The sequence below is a fragment of the Petaurus breviceps genome, unplaced genomic scaffold (assembly GCF_028583685.1).
Source record: "Petaurus breviceps papuanus isolate PSGF00001 unplaced genomic scaffold, PetGlider_PUasm1.0 37, whole genome shotgun sequence".
Classification (NCBI taxonomy): Eukaryota; Metazoa; Chordata; class Mammalia; order Diprotodontia; family Petauridae; genus Petaurus; species Petaurus breviceps.
The window spans coordinates 18,829,535-18,857,090 of NW_027186296.1; the positions used below are offsets into that span (position 1 = coordinate 18,829,535).

A 27,556-nucleotide genomic window follows, 5' to 3' on the forward strand; every position below is an offset into this window, starting at 1 on the left:
TAATAACGTACCATTAAGACAAAAATATTCATTCAAGTAAAAAAATTAATTTCTTACAATCTTGGACCAAAATTAATTCTAATTATAAAAATTCAATTATATATTCTCCAAATCCCTTATTACTTACCAAGTAATTTCTTTTCACCACAAAACATAATGACGTCAGATCAGTTCTCAGAGGACCTCAAGAGACCTCCTGTGTGTATAATATAAGTGCACATCATTAGTATTTTATAAGGGTTCATTAAACACAAACCTTTTGAATTCCGTTCTCCTTCCTAGTCAAAATCAAGTGTCTAGAAAGCCAAGAATACAGTGAGGAACAAGATAATACATATTTAACCATCTCAAAGCCTTCCTAAGTATGAATCATTTTGTACAGAGAAACCTGACATTCTATAATTGAGGTTACAAAGAACTTCAATACTGCAAAATAGAATATTAAGAGCAAATAGAAATATCCTTCTCTTTTCCTTTTTGGTTTGAACCAAAGGCTGTATCTGTGATTCTATCACTGTTGAGAACTCTCTGATGTGAAAATCACCTATACCAATATTCAAACTCTGGGACAGTGGTAAAGTCACAATTACACAGCATGCAACAGAAAATGTCCTTGAACCCAGTTTTCCTCCTTGTATTTTTAAATCTAAGAAATAAAATTAGTTGAGATTCATGTAGCTCTAAATGTAGCACTTAATTTAGAAACAGAGCTCATTGTTCAGTGGAACATGTAATGAATTTAGAGTGAGATGACTTGGGTATAAATCTTACCTGTGCTACATACTGCCCATGTGACCTTGACTAAATCACTCTCCGAGCCTTAATTTATTCATCTATAAAATGAAGTTTGGATGACTCTTGTAGTCCGGGACAGCACAAAAAGGAATCGAGATCTTCTGACTTCCAATTCACAATTCATTGCTAGCACATACATCTTAAATGGCTTCTTAATTGCTTTTAATAAGTACAAGCTAATCATTCTAATATATGTTACTCCATTTAAGGTTTTTCAATTATTCAGCACATTTCCTAAGTTATTTTAATCCCCCAAACTATATTTTTTATATAAGAAACAAAATAAATGTGGCTTTATGCTAGTCTGTTGGGCAAAGTCAAGCTTAAATCAGACAGATAATACAAGATCTAAAAATGTCTGAGGGTTGTGATAAGAAGAAATTAGAAAATATACAAAAAGAAAAAGAAAAGCTACTAAAGAATTCTTATTTTTGGAAGAATTATTATATGAGCAAAGTAAGGTTGAGAGTGATTAAATGTCTCAACCAAGTTATAACTGTCATAAAAACTGTTGTTTAAGTATGTTCAAGGGACTAGACGGTACAGTGGATAGAGGGCTAGGTCTGGAAACAGGAAGATTCATCTTCCTGATTTCCAATGTGGCCTTAGACACTTACTAGCTATATGACTAGGAAAGTCACTTAACTTTTTTTTACCTCAATTTCCTCATATGTAAACTGAGCTAGAGAAGGAAATGGCAAACCATTCCCGTAATCTTTGCCAAGAAAATCCCAAATAGGGTCATGAAGTCAGACACAACTGAAAACGACTAAATAAGAAATATGTTCAAAGTGTTCAGAGAAAAATAAAAATAGACTAGTCAGAATTTTGGAACATAAGTTGTGAAAACTCTTTTGGATACTTGCTTCAGTAAAGAAAATCCTTTCAATGCTAATTAACTTTTGAATATTAAGAAGAGTGAATAAAGGATATTACATAAGAAACCATGTCTCAGTGGAAGGTGAAGGTCAACTGGTTTTACCTAAAACACAGTAAGCCAAGACGTAATGAGACTTTTCTCTGTTTCAATAAAAAATACATAGGATCCTTTCCTTCATCCTAGAGCAGGGGTCCTTAACCTGTGGCCTATGAACTTTTTAAAAGATAGATAGATAGATAGATAGATAGATAGATAGATAGATAGATAGATAGATAGATAGATAGATAGATAGACAGACAGATAGATAGATAGATAGATAGATAACTATTTCAATATAATTAATTTCCTTTGTAATCCTATGTATTTTATCTTACGCCTTTAAAAACATTACTCTGAGAAAGAGTCTATAGGCTTCACCAAAGTACACAAAAAAGTCCTAGAGGGAGGAATGAGCTGAAATCTCACTAGAGGTAAGGTCAACATGCTTGGGAAAAGACAAAGTTCTTCCATAGTATTAATCATATCAGAAGCTCCTACCATTCCTTTCATTTCCACCACAAAGGAACTCTCTTCTCTAACAGGTACATTTTTCACTTCTTGGTGAAATTTCTAGGATAAAGGGAGGTAACTTCTGTCTCTTCTGGTATGGATATAGTCTCAAGGCTCACAGGGGCTCAGTGATCTGAGCTCTATTACTAATTTACTATGTAACTTGGAGTAAGCCCTAAGATGACAACTTCTCTGTACTTCAGTTCCTCAAAAATCTGTTCAATTAGAGATTTATACTAACCAATATCTAAAAGTCTCTTCCTAGCTCTAATTAAATGAAATAATCTTTGTAAAAGGCACTTAGCATAGTGCCTATCATAGTAGGCAATATAGAAATGTTCATTCCCTCCTCATCCTCCTTCTTCTAATATATCATGATAAAAGCACTGGATTTTGGGTGAGGACCTGGGTTTGAATCAGGCTGTGCTACTTACTTGCTATGTGACCCTGGCCAAGTAACTTAGCTTCTCTGAATCTCAGGGTCCCATCTATAAAATGAAAGCTTTGGACCAGACGTTCTCAAAGGCTCCTTTCAGTTCTGAATCCTGTTTTTCTTCTGCCTCACTTTACAATCACATGATTTGACTCAGTCTCCTAAATGAAACTCAAGCTCCAACAAATTTATTTTTTCCTTTAAAAAAAAAAAGCTTACCTAACAAAAGGTTTGGTGAGAAAATTTTGCGAATCCTTGGCAAAAAAACAAAAAATAAAAATTGGACATTGTATATGGATTTAGGTGGTCTGTATTCTACCCTCTTACTATGGGGGGAGGGGAATTAACTGGATTTAACTTAATAGCTGCAAAAAATGCACTGTTACTTAATTTGACAAGGCACCATGTGACTTCCCCTTAGGATTTGCTGCTGAACCTTTTGACTTTAACAACTATGAACCTCCTTCCTCCTTCTGAATTAACTTCAAGGCCATATTTTTGGTTCAGACATCCATGCCAAATGTTTCATTGACATCAGTAATACTCATATGTACTACAGATTTGGCCCTTTCAATGACAACAATATAGATACTTGGGCTATTGCTCTTCATACTTTTTTACAGCAAAGAGACTATGGTTTTGCAGCTTCTAGAACAACAGCTGTAGCATTCCCAAAGGGAGTGTATATTTAGCTTTAAAATTATGTCTGCAGGAAAAAAAAATGAGATGCCATTCTAAAGATGCTGTAGTAAGTACCACCTGTGCTTGTGAGTGACCATGGATACATACGCTAAACAAAAAAGAAGGGAAGGGTCCAAGAATAAACATGGATCTCCAAGCCCCACTGACTCATAAGTCAATTGAGAATAATATCTTTACATTTGCCAAAATCAATTAGTAAATCATTTATATCTGATTAATGTGTAGGTCACCCATGCAAAAGAACTAGGCTTCATTCTGTATTTTGGATGTAGTTTATCTGGAACAATTTATTCATGTTATAAGCAATTGCAAGGAAAACAGCTGTCTGTTTCCACCTGCTAGTCAAGGAATTCTGCTTATAGCAATTTCCAATTAATTTCTATAGTAATAGTATTGCAAGAGGTAAAGAAATTTAATCAATGGAAAGGGCAATGTATGGAAATGGTCTTTCCAATATTTATTCATGGTGAAGTGAACATATCCTTGGGAAGATCTGATCAGTGGTTTAGACCTCTCAGGAGTCAATGGACACCTATCCTACCACTCTTATCACACTTACCCTAATTCTTGCAAGGTTTACAGGACTTAATGTCCATAGGTTTCCACACCCATGATATTCAAGTTACCTGTCCTCATATGAATGTTCTACTTTTCCTTTCTTACTATGATATTTCATAAAATGCCTTTGCTAAGAAATAATTGTGTTGCCTGGATGACTATTAAAGGTAAACCCATTAGAACGTGTTCATAAGCTATGGTTTGGGGGGGGGGGGGGGGGGCTGGCCTAAGAAGTATCTTGAACATGGGGTAGCCATCCACTGAGAGCTAGAAGATGCCCTCTCCCACCCTGGTGCTATGTATAATTACAAAAGAGAAATCAAGGCAAAGTACTAACAGAAGTTCTAGGAAGGAAAAATCATTTTCACCTAGTTGGAAAGGAGAATGCATCATGAAAAATGAAACGCCTAAGTTTGGCCGTGAAGTAAGGCAGGAATTTAAGCAGAAATGAGAAAGTAAAGTCATTCCAGTCACAAAAGAGAGCATGAACAAAGGTATAAAAGTAAACAAAGGCCAAGATAAAGCTAGAAGATAAGGACAGAGGTATTCATATAAAACATGAAGAAAAGTAGTAACAGATAATGCTGGAAAAGTGAGCTGGTCATGGTAGTAATCCCTGCCACTAGGGGAAACTGAAGCTAATGGATCTTGTAAACTGAGTTATTCTGAGCTACAGTTGGGTTAAAGCTGATCAGGACATGAAGTCCATCACCAGTATGGGAATCCACCAGGAGCAAGGGGACACCAGGCTAAGGAGAGAAGAATTGGCCCAACCCTGAAACACAGCAGGTCAAAGTTTCTGTACCAGTCAGCAGTGGGGTCAAAGCTGTAAGAGGCCACTGCACTTCCAACTGGGCAAGACAGAGAACTGAGTCTCAAAAGAAAAAGCAGTCTCAAGCTATAGATTTGAATGATAGAATCAGATATTTGTATTTTATTCAATAGGAAGCTACTGAACAGTTTTGAGAGGTGTTATGACATCATAACAGCATTAGGAAGATTGTATAGTCAGTGTGAATATGAAGGCTGAATTAGAGGAGAGAGATTGTAGAATAGTCTACTCAAGAAGAAATAAGAGCTTGATCTAGTGTGGTTATATGTGGTAAGTACTATAAAAGCAGGAAGTTAAGAAAGGGGAAGACTTGTGGAAAAGCATCTAATGTAGCTATGGGTTCTTCTAGGTTTCTCTGTTCTATACACACAACTCTAGGATAATCCAGGGGCTTCCTACACTTTTAACATCTGGTAGGTAACTTCTGAGGCAGCTAGGTAATGCAGTGGAGAGAAATCCAGGCCTGGAGTCGGGAAGACTCATCTCCATAAATTCAAATCTGACCTCAGACATTTACTAGCTATATGACCCTGACCAAGTCACTTAATCCTGTTTTTCTTGAGAAGGAAGTGGTAAACCACTCCAGTATTTTTGCCAAGAAAACCCTAAATGGGGTCACAAAGAGTCAGACATAACTGAAAACAACTGAACAACAACAACAAAAATTGGGGTAACTTCTCAACTTAGCCTCAACATTTACACCCCTCTAAGGTATTCATAGGGCAAGGGAGACAGGGACAAGGAGAGAAAGGGTGAGAGGAGTGAAGAAGGGATGGAGAAAGAAAGAGACAGAGAGACCAAGAGAGGGAAGAAGAGACAGAAGGGAGAGGAAAGGAGTGAGGGAGAGGAAGAGAGAGGGAGAGGGAGAGGGAGAGGGAGAGAGAGAGAGAGAGAGAGAGAGAGAGAATAGATAACTGTATTTCAGCATAATTAGTTTCCTTTGTAAGGCTAAGTATTTTATTTTATGTTTTTAAAAACACTATCATGGGAAGGGATCCATAGGCTTCAGCAAACTTCCAGTAGAGTCTATCACACATACACACACACACACACACACACACACATACACACACACACACACACACACACACACACACGATTAAGAATCCCTGCTCCAAAGTATTATCCAATCAATAGGCATGTATTAAGAGCCTACCAGGTGCCCAGCAATAAGGTAGAACTGGGTAGCTCTCAAGTTAAATGTTGCCCTTCTATGATACTTCCCACTTTCCTTTGGGTTTCTTCTTTTCCCCTGCCACACTGTTACCTACTTCAATTCCCAATGTTATATTCAGTTTCCAAGATCCAGTTGTCTTTGACTGTCTTCAATTTTCTTTCAATGATAGTTCACTGATATCAAAACAGTAGAGGTTTGTGGTAGAAGCATACAATGAGGTTGGTCCCAGGTGTGATAACTAGGATTTATCTCTAAAAAGGGGACCTTTAAGATCACCTAAGCAAACTTCATCCTTTTATAAATAAGGAAACTGAGACCCATAAAAGTAAAGTTATAGCTAGGATTTGAACCTAGATCTTCCAACTTCAAATCTAGTGCTCTGTCACACATCTACTTAGAATCATAAATACGGAGCAGGACTTTAGAGGTCCTCTAGTCCAACCTTCTCATGTTACAAATGAGGAAACTGGGTCCCCGGAACATTAAACAACTTGCCCAAGGTCACACAGCTAGTAAATGACAAGATTTGAATGGTTCCTCTGGTTCCAAATCCAAGACTCTTTCTCTTGTATCACACCAGTGAGTACTGACTGAGAAACTTCTGAGAGCACCTTACCAGTCCCCAACCTTTCTACCTAGCTGTGTCCTATTCAGGAAGCTCCTGAATTATATATTTCAGCAATACAAAATATTTTACTTGGGCTAGTCTAACAAATATTCTGCATTAATGAACCACACATTCCCTTTTTTAATAGATTGTTCCTTTCTCTTCAACATTTTGTTCCAACATCACAAGAAAGTCACATGGGGACAATTTTTCCCATTTTTCTGAGTGTGATAGGAATTAGGACACATGGAACCAGCGCCCACCATAGTCAAATCAGTAAAGGAAGGGTGGGTACCCTTAATCCCTTTTCAGGATATTCCCCCAGGCCTCTCAGGTGCACAATTACTTTGTACCTGCTTTCTCTGGCTCTGTGTCTTTATAAGTCTTCCTTCCCCCCGCCCCCTCCCCAGCCTTTCTTTCTCCATAGTTTCTTCTAACCCAAGGACTTTGAAGGATGGCTAAGACTAGGAAGTGTAGGAAGGTGGGGGAGGGTTGGATGGGAGGATTTATAGGAACATAGAATCATAACGCTAGAGTGGGAAGAGTTCAAACCCCACCTCAGATGTTTACTAGTTGTTATCATCCTGGCTAAGTGACTTTACCTTTCTGGGCCTCAGTTTCCTAATCTATAAAATGAGGGGATTGGACTTGATGACCTCTAAGATATCTTCTATCTCTAAATCTTTGATTCCTCATTTTACAGATAAGGAAAGTGATGTTCAGAGAGTGGTAGAGATTTGCCCAAAAGTCACACAGGTAGAAGTCTGACATCAGAAATCATGTTTGAGCAGTATTTCCACACCACAAACAAGAGCTGAAAGAACGAGACAGATCTAATTAAATGGCATAAGAAAAGAAGGAATAGGGGCGGCTAGGTGGCTGTGAATAGAGCACTGGCCCTGAAGTCAGGAGGACCTGAGTTTAAATCCTGCCTCATATACTTAATACAAAAAACTAGCCATGTGACCTTGGGCAAGTCACTTAATTCCAATTGCCCTACCTTCCCCCCTCCAAAAAGAAAAAAAAAGAAGGAATAAATATGGTATAATTGGGGATAACAAAGAAATTGGCCAGACTAGAAAAATGTAAGAGAAGTTTAGATAGGTAAGACAGAGCTAGATGACAGAGATCCTTGAACGTCATGTAATGACATATACATTAAAGGTATCTGGCGGGGTTTGGGGTGGGGGAGGGGTAGCAATGCTCTTATTGTCTAAGAGTGACACAGGGTGAGACATTGTTATGGGACAAACAAGGTACTCCTCATATCACACCAAAACAGAGAACTAACCCTGTGTAGTGGCCTTATTAATTCCTCCTTGAAGACTCTCCTAATTATCCTGAATTACCCTTCCTGACTTGCCATAGCAAATGATTTTCTGCATCCTACAATCTGGCATTAAATTCTATTTTCACAGGATAAAAAATCACATGTTCTTAAAATTGGATATATTTCAGGGAGTCCATGAACTTGGATAGGAAAAAAAAATTACATCTTTATTTTCACAGATTTCTAACTAAAACTTAGCATTTCCTTCAATTATTTAAAAACAATACCCTGAGAAGGGGTCTGGAAGCTTTACTAGACTGCCAGGGGGATCCATGACACACCCTCTATAGAGATCTAGCCCTGAAAGAGAATTTAGAGGTCAATCTATTCCAACAGTCCCCACCCCACCCCCCATTTTATAGACAGGAAAACTGAGACTCAGAGGGATTGAGTGAGTTGTCCAAGATCACAGAGGAAACAAATGACAGAAATAGGACAGAACCCAGGTCCAATAATTTCAGTCAATCAAACCATTTATCAAGTGCCTACCATTATACTAAGTGCTGGGAATATAAAAAGAGGTAAAAGTTAGTTTCTACCTTCAGGAAAGTCACCATATAAAGGGGGAGACAATATGCAAACAAATAAGCAAAAAATAAGCTATATCTATATATGGATATGTAGATACAGATATAAGTAGGAACAATTAACCAAAGGAAGACACTATAAATTAAAGGGGTTGGGGAAGTCTTCCTGTAAAAGATAGCATTTTACCAGCCCTGGAGTCAGGAGGACCTGAGTTCAAATCCAGCCTCAGACACTTGACACTTATTAGTTGTGTGACCTTGGGCAAGTCACTTAACCCCAACTGCCCTGCCTCCAAAAACAAACAAAAGATGGCATTTTAGTTAGGACTTAAAGGAAGCAAGGGAAACCAGTAGGCAGAGATGAGGAGAGAGCACAGCCCAGGCACGGAGGACAACCAGAGAAAATGATATCTAATTTGTATGACCCCTTAGCAAGTCATTCAACCCTTAGTTCCTTCATATGTAAAAGAGACAGTATCATCTATCTCAGAGTTATTGTGAGAATCAAATGAGATAACATTTAAAGTGCTTTGCAAATCCCAAAGTGCTATATAAATACTATCAAAGATGATGACAATCTCCATCCCACAAATGAGACCACTGAGGTCTAGAGAGGTGAAACTACTTGCCCAAGATTTTGCTTACAGATAATGAAAGCCAATAAAGAATTATGTTCATTTTATGAAAAAATGTCATCTAAGTTCCCCTCAAATGAACAGTCTTATGATTTTGATTAAAAAAAAAGAGTAGGAAAGGAAGACAGTTCATTCTCAAACATTAAAAACGACCGCAACAATGTGTTTAAATACTAAGAAATAATCCAGTAGACATCCACTGCTACAGTGGACTACTTCTAGAATTTTAAGATGTTTGACCAATTGGACAAATTAACTAACCAAAAAAATTCTTCCTGAATTTAAGATAAATTTGGAGGTGTGGCTCAGGACCAAGTCAAGGTAAATCCCTTTAAGTATGTTGAAAATTGATGGTTTCATCAGTCTATTGCCCACTCCTAAAGAGAAAAGGTCAGGACCACGTCATGGCCAATCTATGTCGCCCACTCAATAGCAGGAGACATTTTAACATTAGCCACATATTTTATATGAATCATATAAATATCCTATCTGCCAAATATGACAGTTGTATCTTTGTAGGTTAACCTTTGTCATAAAGGGTATTTATTTTAGCAACAATATATCTGCCAGTAGAAATTCAAAGGCAATGACTTATCATACTTTTTCTAAGATTTAAAGACTTTAAGTTACCAAATTGTAGTTTCTGGGACCTCTCTAGGCCTTTTAGTTACTGAAAACGAAATGTAAAATTCTGAAGGGTTTTTCTCTAGAATATTTAATGACTTATGTAAATTTTTCTGCCCCATCAACTGAAAAGTTTTAACTTTTTGTGTCTTCTGTCTTATCATTTGGTGGGGGGATGTAGTTTCTTTTACTCATAATACCATAATTCTTCACACTCTGAAGATCAATTTTTAATTGCTTTTTTTTATTTGGTACCTATTAAGTACCTCACTTAGGAGAAAAATAAAGATCATGCTTTTAAACAATGTTTCTATTTTTAAATACTAATAGCTGGAGAAGGAAATGGCAAACCACTCCAGTATCATTGCCAAGACAACCCCAAATGGGGTCACAAAGAGTAGGACATGACTCAACAACAATGAAAAAAATTTTTTTTTGCTTTTTGGAGGGCAACTGGAATCAAGTGACTTGCCTAAGGTCACAAGGCTAGTTTTTGTGTTAAGTGTCTGAGGCCAAATTTGAACTCAGGTCCTCCTGTCTCCATGGCCAGTGCTCTATTCACTGCACCACCTAGCCACCCCTAGAAATAAATTTATTAAAAAACCTGTAGCATTAAGTCAAAAGTTCTGAGACAGTATGGCTTACCAGGTAGAACATCAACCTCAAAAGACTTGGATTCATCTTGCCTCTACTACAAACTGATTAGTATCCACTGGCAAAAGAAACCACTTTCATGAACTTCAGTTTCCTCATCTGCAAAAATGAGTTCGAGGAGGCCAGACTAGATGATCTCTGATTCCAAACTCAGTGCTCTTTTCACTAGACCATGAGTCAGTTAGTTCCCTTCCTAAAGAAAGTTTAACCTGAAAATTACCTCTCAGTGATCATAATCAATGAAAATAGGACTTGGGTCTTTATTAAGAAGAGTTGTCCTAAGTTATGAATTGATCTAACCATCACGGAGAAAGATTTCCCAAAGAGCTATCAAACTGTGCATACTCTTTGAACAAGCAATAACCCTATTAGGTATATGCCCCAAAGAGATCAAATAAAAAGGAAAATGACCCATATGTGCAAAAATATTTATAGTAGCTCTTTTTGTGTTGGCAAAAATCAAATTGGAAATTGAGCGGATGCTAATCAATTGGGAAATGGCTGAACAAGTTGTATATGATTGTGATGGAATACTATTGTGCTATAAGAAATAATGAGCAGTATGGTTTCAGCAAGACCTGGGAAGACTTATGTGAACTGAGGCAAAGTGAAGTGATAAGAATCAGGAGAGTATTGTACACAGTAATAGTAATTGCATGATGGTCAATTGTGAATTATTTAGCTATTCTAATCAATACATTGATCCAAGACAAATCTAAAAGACTTAAGATAAAAAATGCTATCCACCTCCAGAGAGAGAACTGGAGTCTGACTACAGAATAAAGCATAATTTTTTTACTTTCTTTTTCTTGCCTTTTTTTTGCAACATGGCTAATACAGAAATATGTTTTGCATGATTTCACATGTATAATTGATATTGTATTTCTTCCCTTCTCAATATGTAGGGAAGGGGCAAGACAGAGGGAGAGAATATGAAACCAAAAAAATTTAATGAATGTTAAAAATAAATACATTGTAAATTTATTTTTTAAAGAAGAAGAGTTGCCATGGTATGTCAGAGAATGAAATATTTTTTGGTTGGGCCAAAAGTATAACAAGTCATCAGTAGTCACTTAACATTTGCTCACATTCTATAATTGGTTATCTTAAATCTCTGGAATCAAAGAACCTAGATTCAAATCCCACCTCTGTTACTCACAACCTGACTGTCCCTAGGTAAGTCACTTAGCCTCCCTAGATCTCAGCTGAAATTCCTTCCAACTGAAGATTCATAGTCTTAAAATGCAACTGCCATGTTATGCCATCCTTAAATAAAGAGAACCTGGACTTGGACTCAAGAGATCTGGATTTGAATCCTACCTCAGATACTCATGAGGCCTTTGATCTCTCAGAGCCTCAGTTTCTTCATCCATTAAATTGAGTCACCATAGTTGTACTATTTCACTTGAAAATCTTAAAGACCTTTACAAATCCTGGTTAATGTTGTATGGTTAACCAACTTTAGGGCCTTAAATACCTCACAGGCATCTGTTGACACTGTGTCATAGAGTCAGATTTTTGGCAACAAGGAAGAAAAAAGTATACAAGACAAGAAACATACCACAAGGGGACAAGATGGACCCAGGAAGAAGAAAGGAACAAGATCACTCAGAAAATTGCAATAAACATTGATCTCAAAACAGGCTATCCATTCTCCTCATTTCTGTTTGCTAGTTTGGCAGACTTGACAATGTGGCTATTAAGGGACTCTTTCCAACCAAAGGGCAAATGGTATCAAATAATATGTCTATACCACAAAGGAAATTATCAGGCAGTGAGGTGACATAATGGAGAAAGTATTAGACTCAGGAAAAACTGGGTTCAAATCCTGCCTCAGATAAATATTAGCTGTGTGACCATGGACAAGGAATTCAATCATCTCACAATCGGTTTCTTCACTGGTAAAATAGAGATATTAATAACACCTACTTCACAGGGTTATTGTAAGGATAAAATGAAATCATATATGTCAAGTACTTTCCAAACCTTAAATTGATATATAATTTTTAGTTAAAGATCATCATTATTGGTCATAATAATTTCCATCTCTACAATACTTTAAGGCTTCCAAAGTGCTCTCCTCACACAAACACCATGAGCTAGGCAGGGCAAATATTGTTACCCTGATTTTTTAGATAAGGAAATTGTGGCTTGCCTATGCTTACATAGTATTTCCCCCCTCTATCTAATATCTCCTGAAATTCAATGTTCATTTTTAAAGATCCAAGGCCATCAATTGAAAATCAGTGTTAGCACTGTATCATTTTTTTAACTGAATCAATAATTTTGTTAGTATAGGAATATTGAGGAAATACCCTCTACCATTATAGACAAGTACCAGCTCTTCATTAAGTCATAGAGAGTTGCCTGTGGTGATGAGAGGTAGGTAACCTGCTCGATCACACACATAATTGTTGTGAGAGGTAGGATCTGATCTCAGGTTTGTCTGACTGAAAGTGATTTTATCTGTCACTGTACTTTGCCTCTCACTGCAGTTAAGAATATTCTTCTAAAAATTTCTTTCTAAACTTTAAAATCCTTTTGTTATTTCCAATGACCCTAAGCAACCTATTTTTGAAATGACTGAAATTAGACTAACTTTTCTCCCAGAGACTTCCTAACGGTCAGTCGGTGAGAAACTCATGTTGCCCTCCTTTCCATTTCTTCTTAACCCAGCGGAGCCCTGCACACCTTTATCATGCATGAGTGCATCTCAATCCACGTTGACCAGGCTGGCATCCAGATTGGCAATGCCTGTTGGGAGCTGTACTGCCTGGAACATGGTATCCAGCCTGATGGTCAGATGCCAAGTGACAAGAACATCGGGGGTGGAGATGACTCTTTCACCACCTTCTTCAGTGAAACTGGGGCTGGCAAGCATGTTCCCTGGGCTGTGTTTGTAGACCCGGAACCAACTGTTATTGATGAAGTTCGCACTGGAACCTACCACCAGCTCTTCCATCCTGAGCAGCTGATCACCGGCAAGGAAGATGCTGCCAATAACTATGCTCGTGGACACTATACTATTGGCAAAGAAATAATTGACATAGTTCTGGACAGATTTTGGAAACTTGCTGATCAGTGCATGGGTCTTCAAGGCTTTTTGGTTTTCCACAGCTTTGGGGCTTTCTGCTGATGGAACGTCTGTCTTTCGATTATGGCAAGAAGTCCAAGCTGGAGTTCTCCATTTACCCAGCCCCTCAGGTTTCCCCAGCTATAGTGGAGCCCTACAACTCCATTCTGACCACTCACACCACCCTGGAGCACTCTGATTGTGCCTTCATGGTTGACAATGAGGCCATCTATGATATCTGTCACAGAAACCTTGACATTGAACACCCAACCTATACTAATCTGAATCGCCTTTATTAGCCAAATTGTGTCCTTTATCACTGCCTCTCTCCTATTTGATGGTGCCCCAAACGTTGATGTGACAGAATTCCAGACCAACCTGGTGCCCTATCCCCGTATCCATTTCCCTCTGGCCACATATGTCCCAGTCATCTCTGCTGAGAAAGCCTACCATGAGCAGCTGACTGTAGCAGAGATCACCAATGCTTGCTTTGAGCCTGCCAACCAGATGGTGAAATGTGACCTTGACCACGGTAAATACATGGCTTGCTGCCTGCTCTGCCATGGTGATGTATTTCCCAAAGATGTCAATGCTGCTATTGCCACCATCAAGACAAAGCGTAGCATCCAGTTTGTGGATTGGTGCCCAACTGGCTTCAAGGTGGGAATCAATTACTAGCTTCCCACTGTGGTTCCTGGTGGTGACCTGGCCAAGGTACAGCGGGCTGTGTGCATGTTGAGCAACACTACAGACGTTGCCAAGGCCTGGGCCCGCTCGGACCACAAATTTGATCTGATGTATGCCAAGCATGCCTTTGTGCATTGGCATGTGGGGGAGGGCATGGAGGAAGGAGAGTTCTGTGAGGCACAGGAGGATATGGCTGCCCTGGAGAAAGATCATGAGGAGGTTGGAGTAGATAGGGCTGATGGGGAAGATGAAGGTGAAGAATATTAATTTGTTATTTTTTTTTCTTTATACTAGGTCTTTTTTTCTGTTCTGTGAAAATGTCCTCTGTGATCATTAAATGTCAATAAAAGTGTTATACTTCCAAAAAAAAAAAAAGAAAGAAATGACTGAAATTGTCTTTCCAATTGTCTTTAAATTCTTCCATTCTGAAGAGACACCGGATAAGATGTCCTTTTAAATTTTTATCTCTTTTGATGGTTCCTTCACAGCTATCACATCACAATAATATATTAAGTAAACCAAGACACTTTTAAGCAACACTTCACTAGAATTTGAGATGCTTTGTTCACTGATAATATCATTCAATTTTCTTAACAGTGTGATATATTGGAGAGAATATAGAATTTGAAGTCAGAAGGCCTGGGTGTGAATTCTGACACTGACATCCAATAGCTATGAGACCCTGGGATGTCCTTTTACTTTTCTGAACTTAGATAGATCAACAGATAGCTAGACAGATAGAGATATGGATATATATGTGTGTGTGTGTGTGTGTAGATGTACTGTATATTTACATAATTTTATACTTATATATAAACATACATGCATATATAATCAAAAATACATATGCACATGATCATACATTTATATATAAAATGTTTTGTAAACCTTAAAGTGAAATACAAATGTGAGTTATTATTATATTTATCTATCAGATGGGGATGATAATATTTGCACTACCTACTTCATAAGACTTATGAGGGAAGCTCTGGATAGATGGATGGATAGGTAGATAAATGGAGAGATGGATAGAGATAGATGTATAGATAGATGGATAGATTGATATATTACCTGACACTTGCAAACATTGCTTTCTAGTTCATGGTCTTAATTTTTTTTTTCAAGTGAACACTGCCTTTCAGGAAATATTAAATGGAGGTGAATGGCGAATACTATATGAACAAGTCACAATTTCCATATCTGTAAAATTGGGGTAACAATACCTGCCCTACCTTGCTCATGGGGTTTGTGTGAGGGAGTACTTTAGAAGCTTTAAAGTGTTATAGAGATGGAAAATGAAATTTGTAATAGATATAGATATGTGTAAATACACATATGTGTATAGTTTTGTTTTATATATACACATACATATATATAATTACATATACATATATTAAAGTGCTTTGCAAGAACTAAAATGAAATATAAATGTCAGTTATTGCTATTATTATATTTACCTGTCAGATGGGGATAATACTTGCACTACTTACCTCACAGGATTGTAGTGAGGGAAGCACTAGATAGATAGATAGATAGATAGATAGATAGATAGATAGATAGATAGATAGATAGATAGATAGATGGATGGAAGGATAGATGGAAGGAAGGATGGAAGTATAGATGGGTAGATAGCTAAGAGAAGATAGGCAAAAAGAAATAAAAATAGATGAGAAAGAGATGAATGATGACAGTTGATAGAAAGTAAAGCATTTATTAAACAATTGTTGGTGCCAGGAACTGTGCTAAGCACTGAGAATACAAAAACAAACCCAAAAAAAAATGTCTCTCTCCTCAAGAAACTTCTATTCCAACAGGGAAAACAATATACAAAAAGGAAGGGGATGTTTGACTTTTACTGGTGATATCAAATAATATTTTGGGGGAAAGCACAGTTGCCCACCCTAACAATGCAGATCATCAATTTGTAGTTGCTTGAATCCCTTAGAAGCTGACACTAAGTGTTAAAGGTGGGATTTGAACCCAGGTCTTTCCTAATTTTAAACCTACTTTCTCTTTCCCCTGCTTTTCTAAAACAAAGACTAGCTCTATATGCAGTCTTACAACTCTAAAATAGATGCTGAGTCTCTAAAAGTTAAAATTGTCTTTCATTGTTATAAATTTCTCAACTTACCAAAACTCTACAGCAGTCTTTTTCTCCCCCTCTAATTGATGCCAGACCAAACATAACCATCTTTTGCTTAGCTCCTGATTCAGAGATGGTCTAAGAAAAATGAAAAAGCAAAATCTGACAGCATAAGCAAAGTTACCAAATAATTTTTTTAAACCTAGCTCTATAAGTAGACCCTTACAATTCTGAAATTCAAGAGTCTGTAGATGCTGGCAAAAGCAAAACATGGTAGAAATTACAGGATCTTTACTTAAATAATTCCCCACTCTAAATCGGAGGGAGTGAGTTCTCAGCACAGTGCTTCTCTTTGCTGGTTCCTTTATATGACTTATGAAGGCACTACAGTATTTAAATCAACGTACTTGTAGGAGAAAGCAGAGAAATAGGGAGGAAAAAAAAGGGGGTGTACAAAGTGATTTGTAAAATGATTCCTCTTGGTTTTTTCCATTAGGTTTTTTTCCCTTTCCTTTTATGTTTATAGTTTAGGGTTTAAATGCATTTTCGCCACAAGAAACGTGCTGAAGCTCCAAATTGTGACTCCAGCATCTCTAAACTGGAATAGAAATTCTTCCCTTAATCCCTGACCGATTCCTCGCCCTGCTGGACAATTTGTGTAGTTCCCCACCCACCTACTCTTAATGGTGACCCGGGGGCCCAAGGCAGGTGGGAGGAATTCAACCGCATAGGAAGAATAGTAGAGAATCAGCCTGAAGGGGTAGGAAAATGAGTGCTGGATTACTCACCCTCTTCCACTCCAGGCAGCTTTCAAGTTAGAGTAGGAAGAGTAGGTGTCAAAAGACAAGTTCAAGTGCCTTGTCTGTTACTTAGTTAACTGACCACAGGCAAGTCAAAAAAACTAATATGAGCCTCTGTTTTCCCATTATGGGAACAATATATCTACTACTTAACTCCAAGGGACTATGCAAGGAAAAAGTTATCTCTAAAGATCTGAAGGCTATATGAATGAGTTATTGTTAACTTAATCGCCCCTTTGTCTCGATGAAGACAAAGCGCCTTCCTCTATCTGTAAAAAGTACTCCCTAAGGAAAGCACTGTACCTTTAGATGTGACATTGAGTAATGTCGTTAAAGCCTTGAATTCCTCTGTAAGCTGTAGCGGGAGGAGGGGGAGAGACAGAGACAAAGAGAGACACACACGCACACACACAGAAATAAAACAGGAACAAAATTTTTTTCTTGTTCCCCACTCCGGCCTCTGCAGGATTGAGGGTAAAAGCGGAAGGATACAAATGAGGAAACACGAATACAACTTGCTTGTGAGCTTCCCTCAAGCAGCTGTTGCATATTTGCTCTCGGAGGGACATGAAATATGCATTACATCTTTTTCCCATTTTGGTTTGTTCTTTGGCGAGGGTTTGGAGTGAGTTTTGTTTTGGTTTTTAATAACTATTTCTGTGCTACGCTTTCACATGTGATACAAGGGAGCATGACTGCACAGAGTACTAATGCTCCAAAAAAAAAAAAAAAAAAAGCAGCGAGAGCACTGATTTTAGTGTCCGAAAATCCTGGGTTCAAGTTCTGATTGCTTCTGCTGCGATCTTGGATAAGTTACTTGCCATCTTCATCTATAAAAATGAAGGTTGGACTAGATATCACCAAGATATCTTCAAAGTCTAAATTTTGAGTTCTAAAAATCAGATTTAATTAATGTTAATAAAGGTCAAAATGTTAATAGCGCTTTAAGGTTTATAAATTATTTTTACATAATACAATTTCATTTGATCCTGACAACGATTCTGAGAGGTAGATGCTATTCTTATTGACATTTTGCAGATGATGAAATTGAGGACAAAACAATTAGTATTTAAGTACCTTTTATGTGCCAGGCCCTAGGAAGTGTCTGAGGCCAGACATGAATGACAGCCAGTCTTCCTAACTTCAAGTCCCGAATTCCATCTACTCATGGCACCTAGCTGCACCAGATGTTGATAGAATTCTATTTACACACAAACTGGACCTCTGTGAAGCTGTTGGGCTTGCCGGCCTCTTCACTAGCCAGAATAGCCCCACGTTGATTCAATCACGTCCTGTTTAATGGCCAACAGCAAATTAGCACCATGTGGTTCGTCCTTGATTCAAAGGAAGCATCTAAAAGGCTTCCAAATAGTCTTAATGACCTTAGATATCATCTAAACCACTCCTTCCATTTTACAGAGGCCACTGAAGTGTCCTGAAGTATGGTTTAGACTAGATGGCCTCTGAGACTTCTCCAACTCAGATATACTATGACTCTGCAAGGACCAAAAAGGTTTAGTGACATGGGTAAGATCCCACAGATTTAAAAAAGGGAGGGGGGCAGGATTTAAGGTTATCTGACATCAAATCTAACACTTTTTTCTCCATTCTACTATAATGTAGGGAGAGTAGAATATAATCAGTTTTCCCTAGCTCTAGGCTTTGCTTTGTCAGATTCAAATTTGGTCTTTTCTGATTCATGAGTTAGTAGGTACCTTTAGGAGCCAATAAAAGAGGGAAAGTGTTCTTTTGTGCTGATTAAAAAAAGAAACCGCAGCTGACCACGTTTAGGCTGTCTACATAACAATAACACAATCAGTTGAAAGGTAGAAAGGAAATATTAGAGGAATCTATGGTTTTCTGTCTTTTCTAGGGCTTCCCAAGCTTTTTGTAAGGAGGAACCTTTTTTTTTAATTTCTCTCAAGCAAGGTTAGGGAACCTGAGGCCTCCCCACCCCTGCCCTAAATCCTTGAGGTCACCAGAAGGAGAGATAGAAAGATTAAGGCATGTGATGCAAGTGAATTCTCTGAGTTGCTTGGGAGATGAAAAGAGGAATAATGCAAATGGAGAATTCCAAGGTTAGGAGTGTTGAGTTCCCTGTGAAGGTTTCCTCAAGAACTTATAGCTTCAGGTAAAAAGGCACTTTTCTTAGGGTAACCCTGTAAAGCAGGCCTGCACAACATTCAGCAGAGGGTCAGCCAGCCAAAGGATTTTGGGTGCCAAGTGCCAGTCACTGCACACTCTCTCCTGTTTGTCATGTGACCCAAGGCAACCAACCATCATCAGTCTGTCTCTAGTTATCTTTACTTAGAAAGTGAGCCACTAAAAACCTATCTGCCACGGGAGTAGTTTAACCTATTTTAATTTTGGCCCCTATTTCCTGCCAAGTTGTGCAGGTCTGCTGTAAATGGTAGCGCCAGATTGTGATTCCCATTTTACAGATGAAAACATTAGAGCTCAGAAAGATCAAGCCCAACATCACAAATCTATTAAGTGTCAAAGATGGGACTTGAGGCCATGTTGTTTGATTCCAAGGATCATCATATGTTTACTATGTCATGCTGCCCACCAGCCAAAAAGGAGGCATGCCAGCAGCCTTTGGCCACATAGCTTGTCCTTGCTTGAAATGCTATCTAGTTATGACAATATCAGATCATCATTTTGATTTTATATTATGACTTCCTTGCCAAGAATGATCAATTAGAAATTCCTAGTATATGTCATGCTATAAAAAGTCTTGATATTTCTATCAATAAAATAAATCAATCATATTTGGTTTTAGATTTGCGTGTGTGTTTGACATGAGGTAGACCAATTTTCAATCACTAGCACTTCAGTGCATCACAATGACACCATTACTTACAGTATTATCATCATTAACAGCAACTTGAATTTATTAGGCACCTATGAGTTGAAACTGACCTTAGGTACTGGTGAATGCAAAGAGGTATTAGGCGTGGTCTTTGCTCTTGAGGATTTTACAGTCTAGCTGGGAAGACAGAACATAAACATAAGGGCATAAATAACTATACTAAGTAGCCTACACAAAGTGACAAATAAAACACAGAGACAACAATAGAGTTTAGAGAAAGGACTAATTCACCAGGACTGAGATAATTGGGGAAGCTGTCATGGAGGGAAAGGAATTTGAAATGGACCTTGGAGATCATGTAAAATATCAGTAAGTAGAAGAGTGGGACCAACATCCCAAGTAGAAAGAATTGTTTGAGGAAAACAGAGGGAGGAATGAACATGGTCAATCTGGAGGAAATTATATTTGTCTGATATTGGAAAAGTAGGCAGGGGTCAGATTGTGACATGGGAATGGGATATGGACAGGGCTTCATGTAGGAGGTGGTACCTGAGCAGAGCTTTGAAAGGAGCTAAAGATTTTACTGGGTGGAAAAAAAGAGTAATTCCAAGCATAAAGAATAGCCTGTGCAAAGGCATTAGAGGAAGGAGATGGATAATTTTTTGTATAGTGACCACCCCTTCAGTCAGTTTGACTGGAAAATAGAACCTGGGAGTAAGAGTAACAGCATGCAATAAACCTGGAAAGATAGAGTCTAAAGAATTGTAAAAACCAAACAGGTATTTTTATTGTGTCCTAAAGGCAAGAGGAAGTCACCAACATTTATAGAACAGGAGTGCAATATGGTCAGACCTGAGTTTTAGAAATTCCTTTCAGTAGCTGTGTGGAGAATGGATTATCAAGGGGAGATGCTAGAAGCAACGAGACCAAATTAGGAGACTACTGAAATAACCCAGGAGAAAGGTAAAAAGGACTTGATCTAGGGTAGTTGGTGTATGTACAGAAAAAAAGGATCACATACAAGCTATATTACACCCTATATTTATGTGGAATTGATACAAGTATATAAGAACAAGAGCCATTCTCCAATGAACTGGGCAATGGATATGAAGAAATGAATTTCTTCAAATGAAGAAAGTCAGGCAACCATAAGGAAAAATGCTCCACATCACTAATAATAAGAGAAATTCAAATTAAAACAACTCCTCACACCTCCTCCTATTAAACTCTACCTCACACCCATCATGTTGGCAAAGATAAAAACAAAAGGACAATGACAAATGGTGAAAGGGCTGTGAGAGAATAGGCATATTAATACATGTTGGTAGATTCATGAGTCCAAAGCAATTTGGACCAGTACCCAAATAGTCAATAACCTGTGCAGATCCTTTGATCCCTCAATACTGCTAGTAGGCATATGCCCAAAAGAGATCAGAGAAAGAAGAAAAATGCAGCAAAATATTTACAACATCACTTCTTATAATAGCAAAAAAATAAAATTGAAACAAAGTAGGTTCCTTTCAATTGGAAAATTATAAATAAATTATAGTATAGCAATATAACAGAAAATTACAATGCTAACAATGGGGGGGTAGATTCAGAAAAATGTGGATTTTATGAACTGATACTAAGTTACTTGAGTAGAACCAAGAAAATAGTCTATAACGGGGACTACAACATTTTAAGGGGAAACAATAGTGGAAGACTTAAGGAAAAAACATACACTGTTTTACAAATATTTGATCCTCATAACCAGAGGAAGTAGGTACTATTATCTTCATTATACAGTTGAGGAAACCACAGCAAACAGAATTAAGTGCCCTGCCCAAGATCACCTGGCTTGTATCTAAGGCAGGATTTCAAATCAGGTCTTCCTTATTCCCAACGGACACTCTATCCACTGCTCGACCTAGCTGCCTCCAGCTTAAGAACAATGCTGAATGCAATAAGCAATCATTACTTGAAAAGCCTGACCAAGATTGATTTTTCTCTTCCCCTGGCAAAGAGGTGATAGACACATCTATAGAGATATAGCATGGGATGTATATTTTCAGAAGTGCCAAGATGGAATTTTTCTACTTGACTAAACTCAATTGTTAAAAGGGAGGGCTTTTATTGGGAGAAGGGGGTATTAGGTGGAGGTAATGCCAAAAAATAAAAAAAAAAAAGGAGGAGGAGGAAAGAAGGGAGGGAAGAGAAAGTCAATGAACCATTTTTTAATACACAGAGGAGAACGGAGGAAAGTTTAGAAGGGGACACAGACAAGCAAAGCAGTGTTGGAACTACCAAGTTGAATCTAAAAATTCCCAAATGCCCTGAATCAGGTTAAAATGTAATTGTGAAATATTTAACAAAATAAAAGTATAATGTAACACAGATAATGTTAATTTGTGGTTTTCTAAGTCACTATCAGTCTATTTCTATATGAGTTTGACACCACTAATAAGTATATACTTAAATCAGTCAATCCATATTGGAGATTCATAATGTCATGCCCAATTCTTTTTCTTTTCTTCCTTATATTAAGGAATATATTAAGGAAATATTTGTGTTTGTTGGTGTTTATCCATTTCATAATAATAAAAAATTAAAGATATGTTGCATGTAGGTAAAATCAGGCACTTTGCAATTGATTGGATATGAAAGGGGTGGGGGGGGTGAGAGAGAGAGAGGCAGTCAGAGAAAGGGAGAAAGGAATTTCAGATGACTCTAATATTACAAATCATAGTGACTTCAAAGATGGAGTAGTGCTGCTATCCAAGGCTCCAATGTAATGAAAGTGAGAAGGAAAAAATCAGGGACCAGAATGATTATGAAACAGAAAAAGGGAGAGAGAGGCTCATTTGGGTGAGTAGGAGCTGGGAGAGATTCCGGTCTTATAACCCACCACGGGCTCATTCTTCACCCTTATTAGAGGCAAGGTACCAGATAGACCACCGATATGTGGTTTCTAATAGTCTCTAACCTCCTACTGTGGCAATAGCACAACAAGCTGCATCTCCTTTCTCCAAACCTGGGGAAGGATAGAAAGGGGGAGCTTGCTAGGAGGGACGACTCAACATGACTAGTCATCTGATTTCCCCTCCTCCCCCCATCATCATCATCCTTGGCTCCTCACTCTTTTTTACCCCCAGATCCAACCAGTTTCTAAGTCTTGTCCTTTCTACCTTCACAATCTCTCTCGTATACCCTCCTCTTTTCTCTCCTCTGACTGCCACCACCTGGTCAGGTCCCTCATGGACTATTATAATAAGCTACCAGCTGAGCTCAGCTGTCAAATTGATCTTCCTAAAGTGTAAGTTTGACCACGTTATCCCTCTACTGAATCAACCTTAATCAATCAGTCAATAAACATTTATTTAAACCCCAGTGGCTCCCAATCCTCTGACTTTTAAGGGCTTCTGTAACCTGGTCTCTTTCTACCTTTCCTTACACTTTACACCACCACCACCATCTTTACACCACCACCACCATCATCATTGCCACCACCATGTAATCTGAAATCCAGTGACACTGGCCCCTTTATTGTTCCTCAAATATGACAATCCACCTCCCAACTCCAGGCACTTTCACTTGCTATCCCCTATGCCTAGAATTCTCTCCCTCATTATCTCTTTCTCCTAACTTCTCTTGACTTCCTTTAAATCTGAGCTAAAATCACACCTTCTAAGAAAGATCTTCCCTCACCCCCCACTTAATGCTAGCACCTTACCTCTGTGGATTATCTCCAATTTATCTTGTATTTGTTTTATTTGTATGTAGTTATTTACATGACATCTCCCCCTCTAAACTATAAGTTCCTTGAAACCATAGACTGTTGTTTTTGCCATTCCTTGTAACCTCAGTGCTTAGAAGAGTACCTAACACTGGTTCAGTTAATGCTCATCAGATGTAGATAAAGTAAAGATGGGCAAGGGGAAATTTTAAATTACCTTCCAGATTTCAGTGTCTCTTTTATCCCATTCATGAACTCAAGACACTAATTCTCTAACCCCTTCCTCTGATCAAAAGAGTAAAGGATCTGCACTTACACTTTGACAAACTATTCCAGTTGGTTGCGGTAACTCGCAAAAATTCAATTCAACAAGTAGTGATTGAACTGCTTAATAGAGCTGAAGCAACCAAATAGTAGATAGACAGTTTGGGAGGAAGAAAAATTTGGATTCAAGTCCTGACACTGACACTCACTAATTGTGTGACCATAGACAAATCACTTCAAAATGCACTCACACAACTCTCTAAAGTTAAAGTACACATGAGTTAAGTTATTAATTTGAATTAGTAAAGGAAATTTCTCCACTGAGAGTTACAAAAGAAATAATAAGATCACAGATCTGCACAAAACAAATGCTAAGATATGACATAAACCCTATTCCCAAGAAGTTTATAATCTAATAGGGATGGGAGCTGTGGAGAGAAGTAAAGAACACATGCAAAAATAATAAAGCTACAAGGGAGAATGTGATCAGTGTAAAGCAGAGTTCTGGGTAAAGTGTTTTGAGAAATTTGAAAGATTATTTTAGGTCTACTACTGTCCCTATCTTCACAGGGGTAAGGATAGTTCTCTATCCAAGCTCCTTTCTGAACTTGGTGTTGCAGGAGAGATGTAGTGTCATAGAATAAAGGGGGGGAAAGAGTCTGGAAAATGGGTTTACAAAGATATTTTCCCTGGAACCATTTTATTTTGTTTTGTACAGACTTGTAATTTTATTAATCTGGAGAATTCCTGGTGAAGAACCTCCCCCTGTTCTACAACTTATAGCCTGAAATAGGTGCCTGGGACACTGAGAGATTGGGTGACTTGCCCAAGGTCATACAGCCAGCTTGTTTCAGAGGAAGAATTCAAACCCAGGGCTTACTGAGTCTGAGACCAACTCTCTAACCACCTCTCCAAGACCTTTTCATAAAGAGGTCTGAGCATTATTCTTGCTTTCCCGTTCTTCCACAAAAAACAAACATGGCAATAGAAATTCTATGTCTAGTGTAATCACTCTTTTCCATTCACTTCTAAATATTAATTTGTCTCTTAAATGTAAACTTCAACTTTCTAAATGAAATGGGAAAGGTAGAGGACAGTGACATACATCAATGCTCTCAGCCTGTGCTTAGACCCTTAGTTTTTTCAGCAGATTCACTCCTGATGAAACATAATACACAAAAGCATGGTAGATAATTGCTGGTTAGAAGACCCAGCTCTGGAGTCACTTATTGCTGTAGAAATAAACTAAAGCAATTACCTGAGCAAATAGGGATTTGCCCTGGACACAGGTGTTGCTGAAGTAAAATGAGATGCCTTATTTTCCCCAATTCCCCTTCTGATACGCAATTACCCACCTTGTTTATTTTTTTTCCAGTCTAATCATTAAGTGGGTACCTATGACAGCCCAGTTGCTCTTAATAAAACATTCATTTTTTTCTGCTTGGACAAATGTGAGCAGTTAAAAATATTTTCTTCAGTCCTAAAATGGATCAACTTACACTGATGCAAACTGATGTTTGCCTTTATAGCATAATTTGACAGTTGAATTAAACTACAGAAACCATCATGCACTGAAGCCAACCAGGCAGGGATGAAAGGCAGCAACCAAATGTAATCAGTATAAAAAATAAAGAGAAAAAAATCATAGCAATAGATGTGTTCTATTTCAAGTTCACAAAGTGTTTTCTGTACATTCTCATTGTAACCTCAAGACAATCTTATAAGTAGGTACTATAGACATTATTCCCATTTTATAGATGATAAAGCTGAGTCTTAAAGAGGGGAATCATCTTGACTGGGGTAACATAGCCACTAAATATCACAGTTGGTATTTGAACATAGATCCTTTCTGACAGTGGTCCCGAACTTTATTCGCTACACCATGGAAACAATATACCCACACATCCCCTACAAAAAAAGAAGGAAAAAAGGAAAGACATGCCATTTAGAGTAGGAAGAAAGTAATCTGATGGTTTTCTGTATTGCTAAGCCACACAAGAAAAAGGGGGGGGGGGGGAGGAATGCCAGCAAAACACAAAACTGAAACTGAGAAATCTGAAACAGGAGCAAAGCCTGCCCCCAAACTAGACAGAGGCTGAAAGTTATTTACCTTTGAGTCACTAGGTAGTGACTTCCCAACCCCATCCAAAGCCAACCCCACCCCACCCCACCCCACCCACCCACTCACTCACCAGAAAGCAAGCTTTCCTGGCAGTACTGGGGACTCAATCAGTAATCATGCCGTCTGTCACCTCACCATGTGTCGTGAGAAAACCACGATTAGTCCCCAAACTCTGACAATTAGTTAAGAAAACAAACTCTCTTGGGGCATTTTCTGGGGACTGGAAATCGGACAAATGGCCACTTACCAGTATAGGAAGTTGCTAAATAAACAATCATCATCCTTCAGACCGGAAAAGAGAAAGCAGTTGCAGGGAGACCTCACAGCCAAGGAGATGAGAGATGGGTCAGACAGTTAGTCCATGAAATCTGCTCAGATCCTAAAGGTGCCTCTCCTTCTTGGGGCCACAGTTTCTACTGCTGCTGCATTGAAGACCTGGTTTATCTTCTAGTAACAAAAGGAAATTCCCAAGAGCCTACAACTCTCAGTGATGGCTTCCTCTGTGCAAGGAAAGACCTCAGAGAGAGATGAAAGTGTGCCTACTTACTTATGAGGGGCACACTCCCACGTTTTCTGGTCCAAACTTTCAGCAACACTAAAGTGAAAGTGATAAATGCATATTCTAGGTATTTCTACCTGTTTCTATAGTGATAGATGGGCTTATAGAGGCGCTTTAAAAAAAAAGAGTACAGCCTTCAGATGAATGAAAGCAAAGCATTCTTAAGTAATATTTAATACAGCACACTGACACTTCTCCTTCTCCAGCTTCCCCACCTTCGACTCACAGGAAATGTATATTAACCCTGCCATTGCCAAAGGGCCAATTCAAATCAGTAGTATCCATTATTAGTGGGGGGTTTGACCCTCTCATCTTGGTAGCATCTATTCTCCTTGATGAAGATAACCAACCACTAATATCAAAGAAGGAATTTGACTGTGGTATAAACAAACAGGTCCCATTTGAGTATCTAATAGGCTTTACTTCATGTAGCTTTGATTGGAAGGGGAGGGTCTTTTTTTTTTTTTTAAGATAAAAAGTGTTAACCCTAGTGAAGTAATTCCAAAGCCATTTGGGTATTTTTTCAGCATCTTGTCGGGCTTGCTGGTTTAAATGAACTGATTACTTGATACATGTCATCGTTGGTATATCTAGAGCTTGGCTTTATATTGAGGCCTAGCTCAGACAGAATAGTATACCTATAGGGGGTTCCAACCCACATTTTAAGAAGCACTGAAGGGATCAAGAGTGGAAAAAGTTTAAGAAGCCCTGGATACAGGTGGGAGGGGCCCAAGCCACTGATATTAGTAAAGCTGAAAGAAATTCATAGAATCTTAGAATTAGAAAGAATACCTTAGATATCACCCAGTCCAAGACCTCTGCTTTAATGGACTGCAAAGAAAATGTTTCTAGAATAGTCATTTGGACAGAGAACACTTCAAAGAAAACCTGAAGAAAAGTTAAATGCTAGGGTTATTAGTGAGGAGTAGCAAGAAGTTTTAAAAACTTTAAAATTCTAGTTCTACAAAAGTAGGCACATTACTTCAATGCAAAGGTAGTTCATTAAACAGAATATCGAATAGTAGGGCAAATAACAAGGAATACAATACCGCCCCCCAACAGGACCACAGCCATACATATATAGCCAACAGTAAGAGAGGGGATGTGTGTTGTCTAAGTAATTTATGTACCCAGGGTT

At 38.2% G+C, this 27,556-nt stretch overlaps 1 protein-coding gene and 1 pseudogene across 6 annotated transcripts in view; one reads left to right on the forward strand and one right to left on the reverse strand.

Moving 5' to 3' along the window:
* Positions 1-26,624, reverse strand: part of ATP8B4 (ATPase phospholipid transporting 8B4 (putative)) — a 346,626-nt gene extending 320,002 nt beyond the window's left edge. Inside the window, exons 1-3 of one of the 6 annotated variants that reach the window (XM_069098025.1) lie at positions 17,250-17,651; positions 16,195-16,284; positions 128-196 (exon numbers count right to left, since the gene is read on the reverse strand). In XM_069098025.1, coding sequence (XP_068954126.1) covers positions 128-155 — 28 coding nt within the window. In that variant the 5' untranslated portion in view covers positions 156-196; positions 16,195-16,284; positions 17,250-17,651. The other 5 variants (XM_069098022.1, XM_069098023.1, XM_069098028.1 and 2 more) reach the window with 5 other exon arrangements.
* On the forward strand, positions 12,902-14,349 carry LOC138168979 (tubulin alpha-1C chain pseudogene; annotated as a pseudogene).
* Positions 26,625-27,556: the final 932 nt, after the last annotated feature.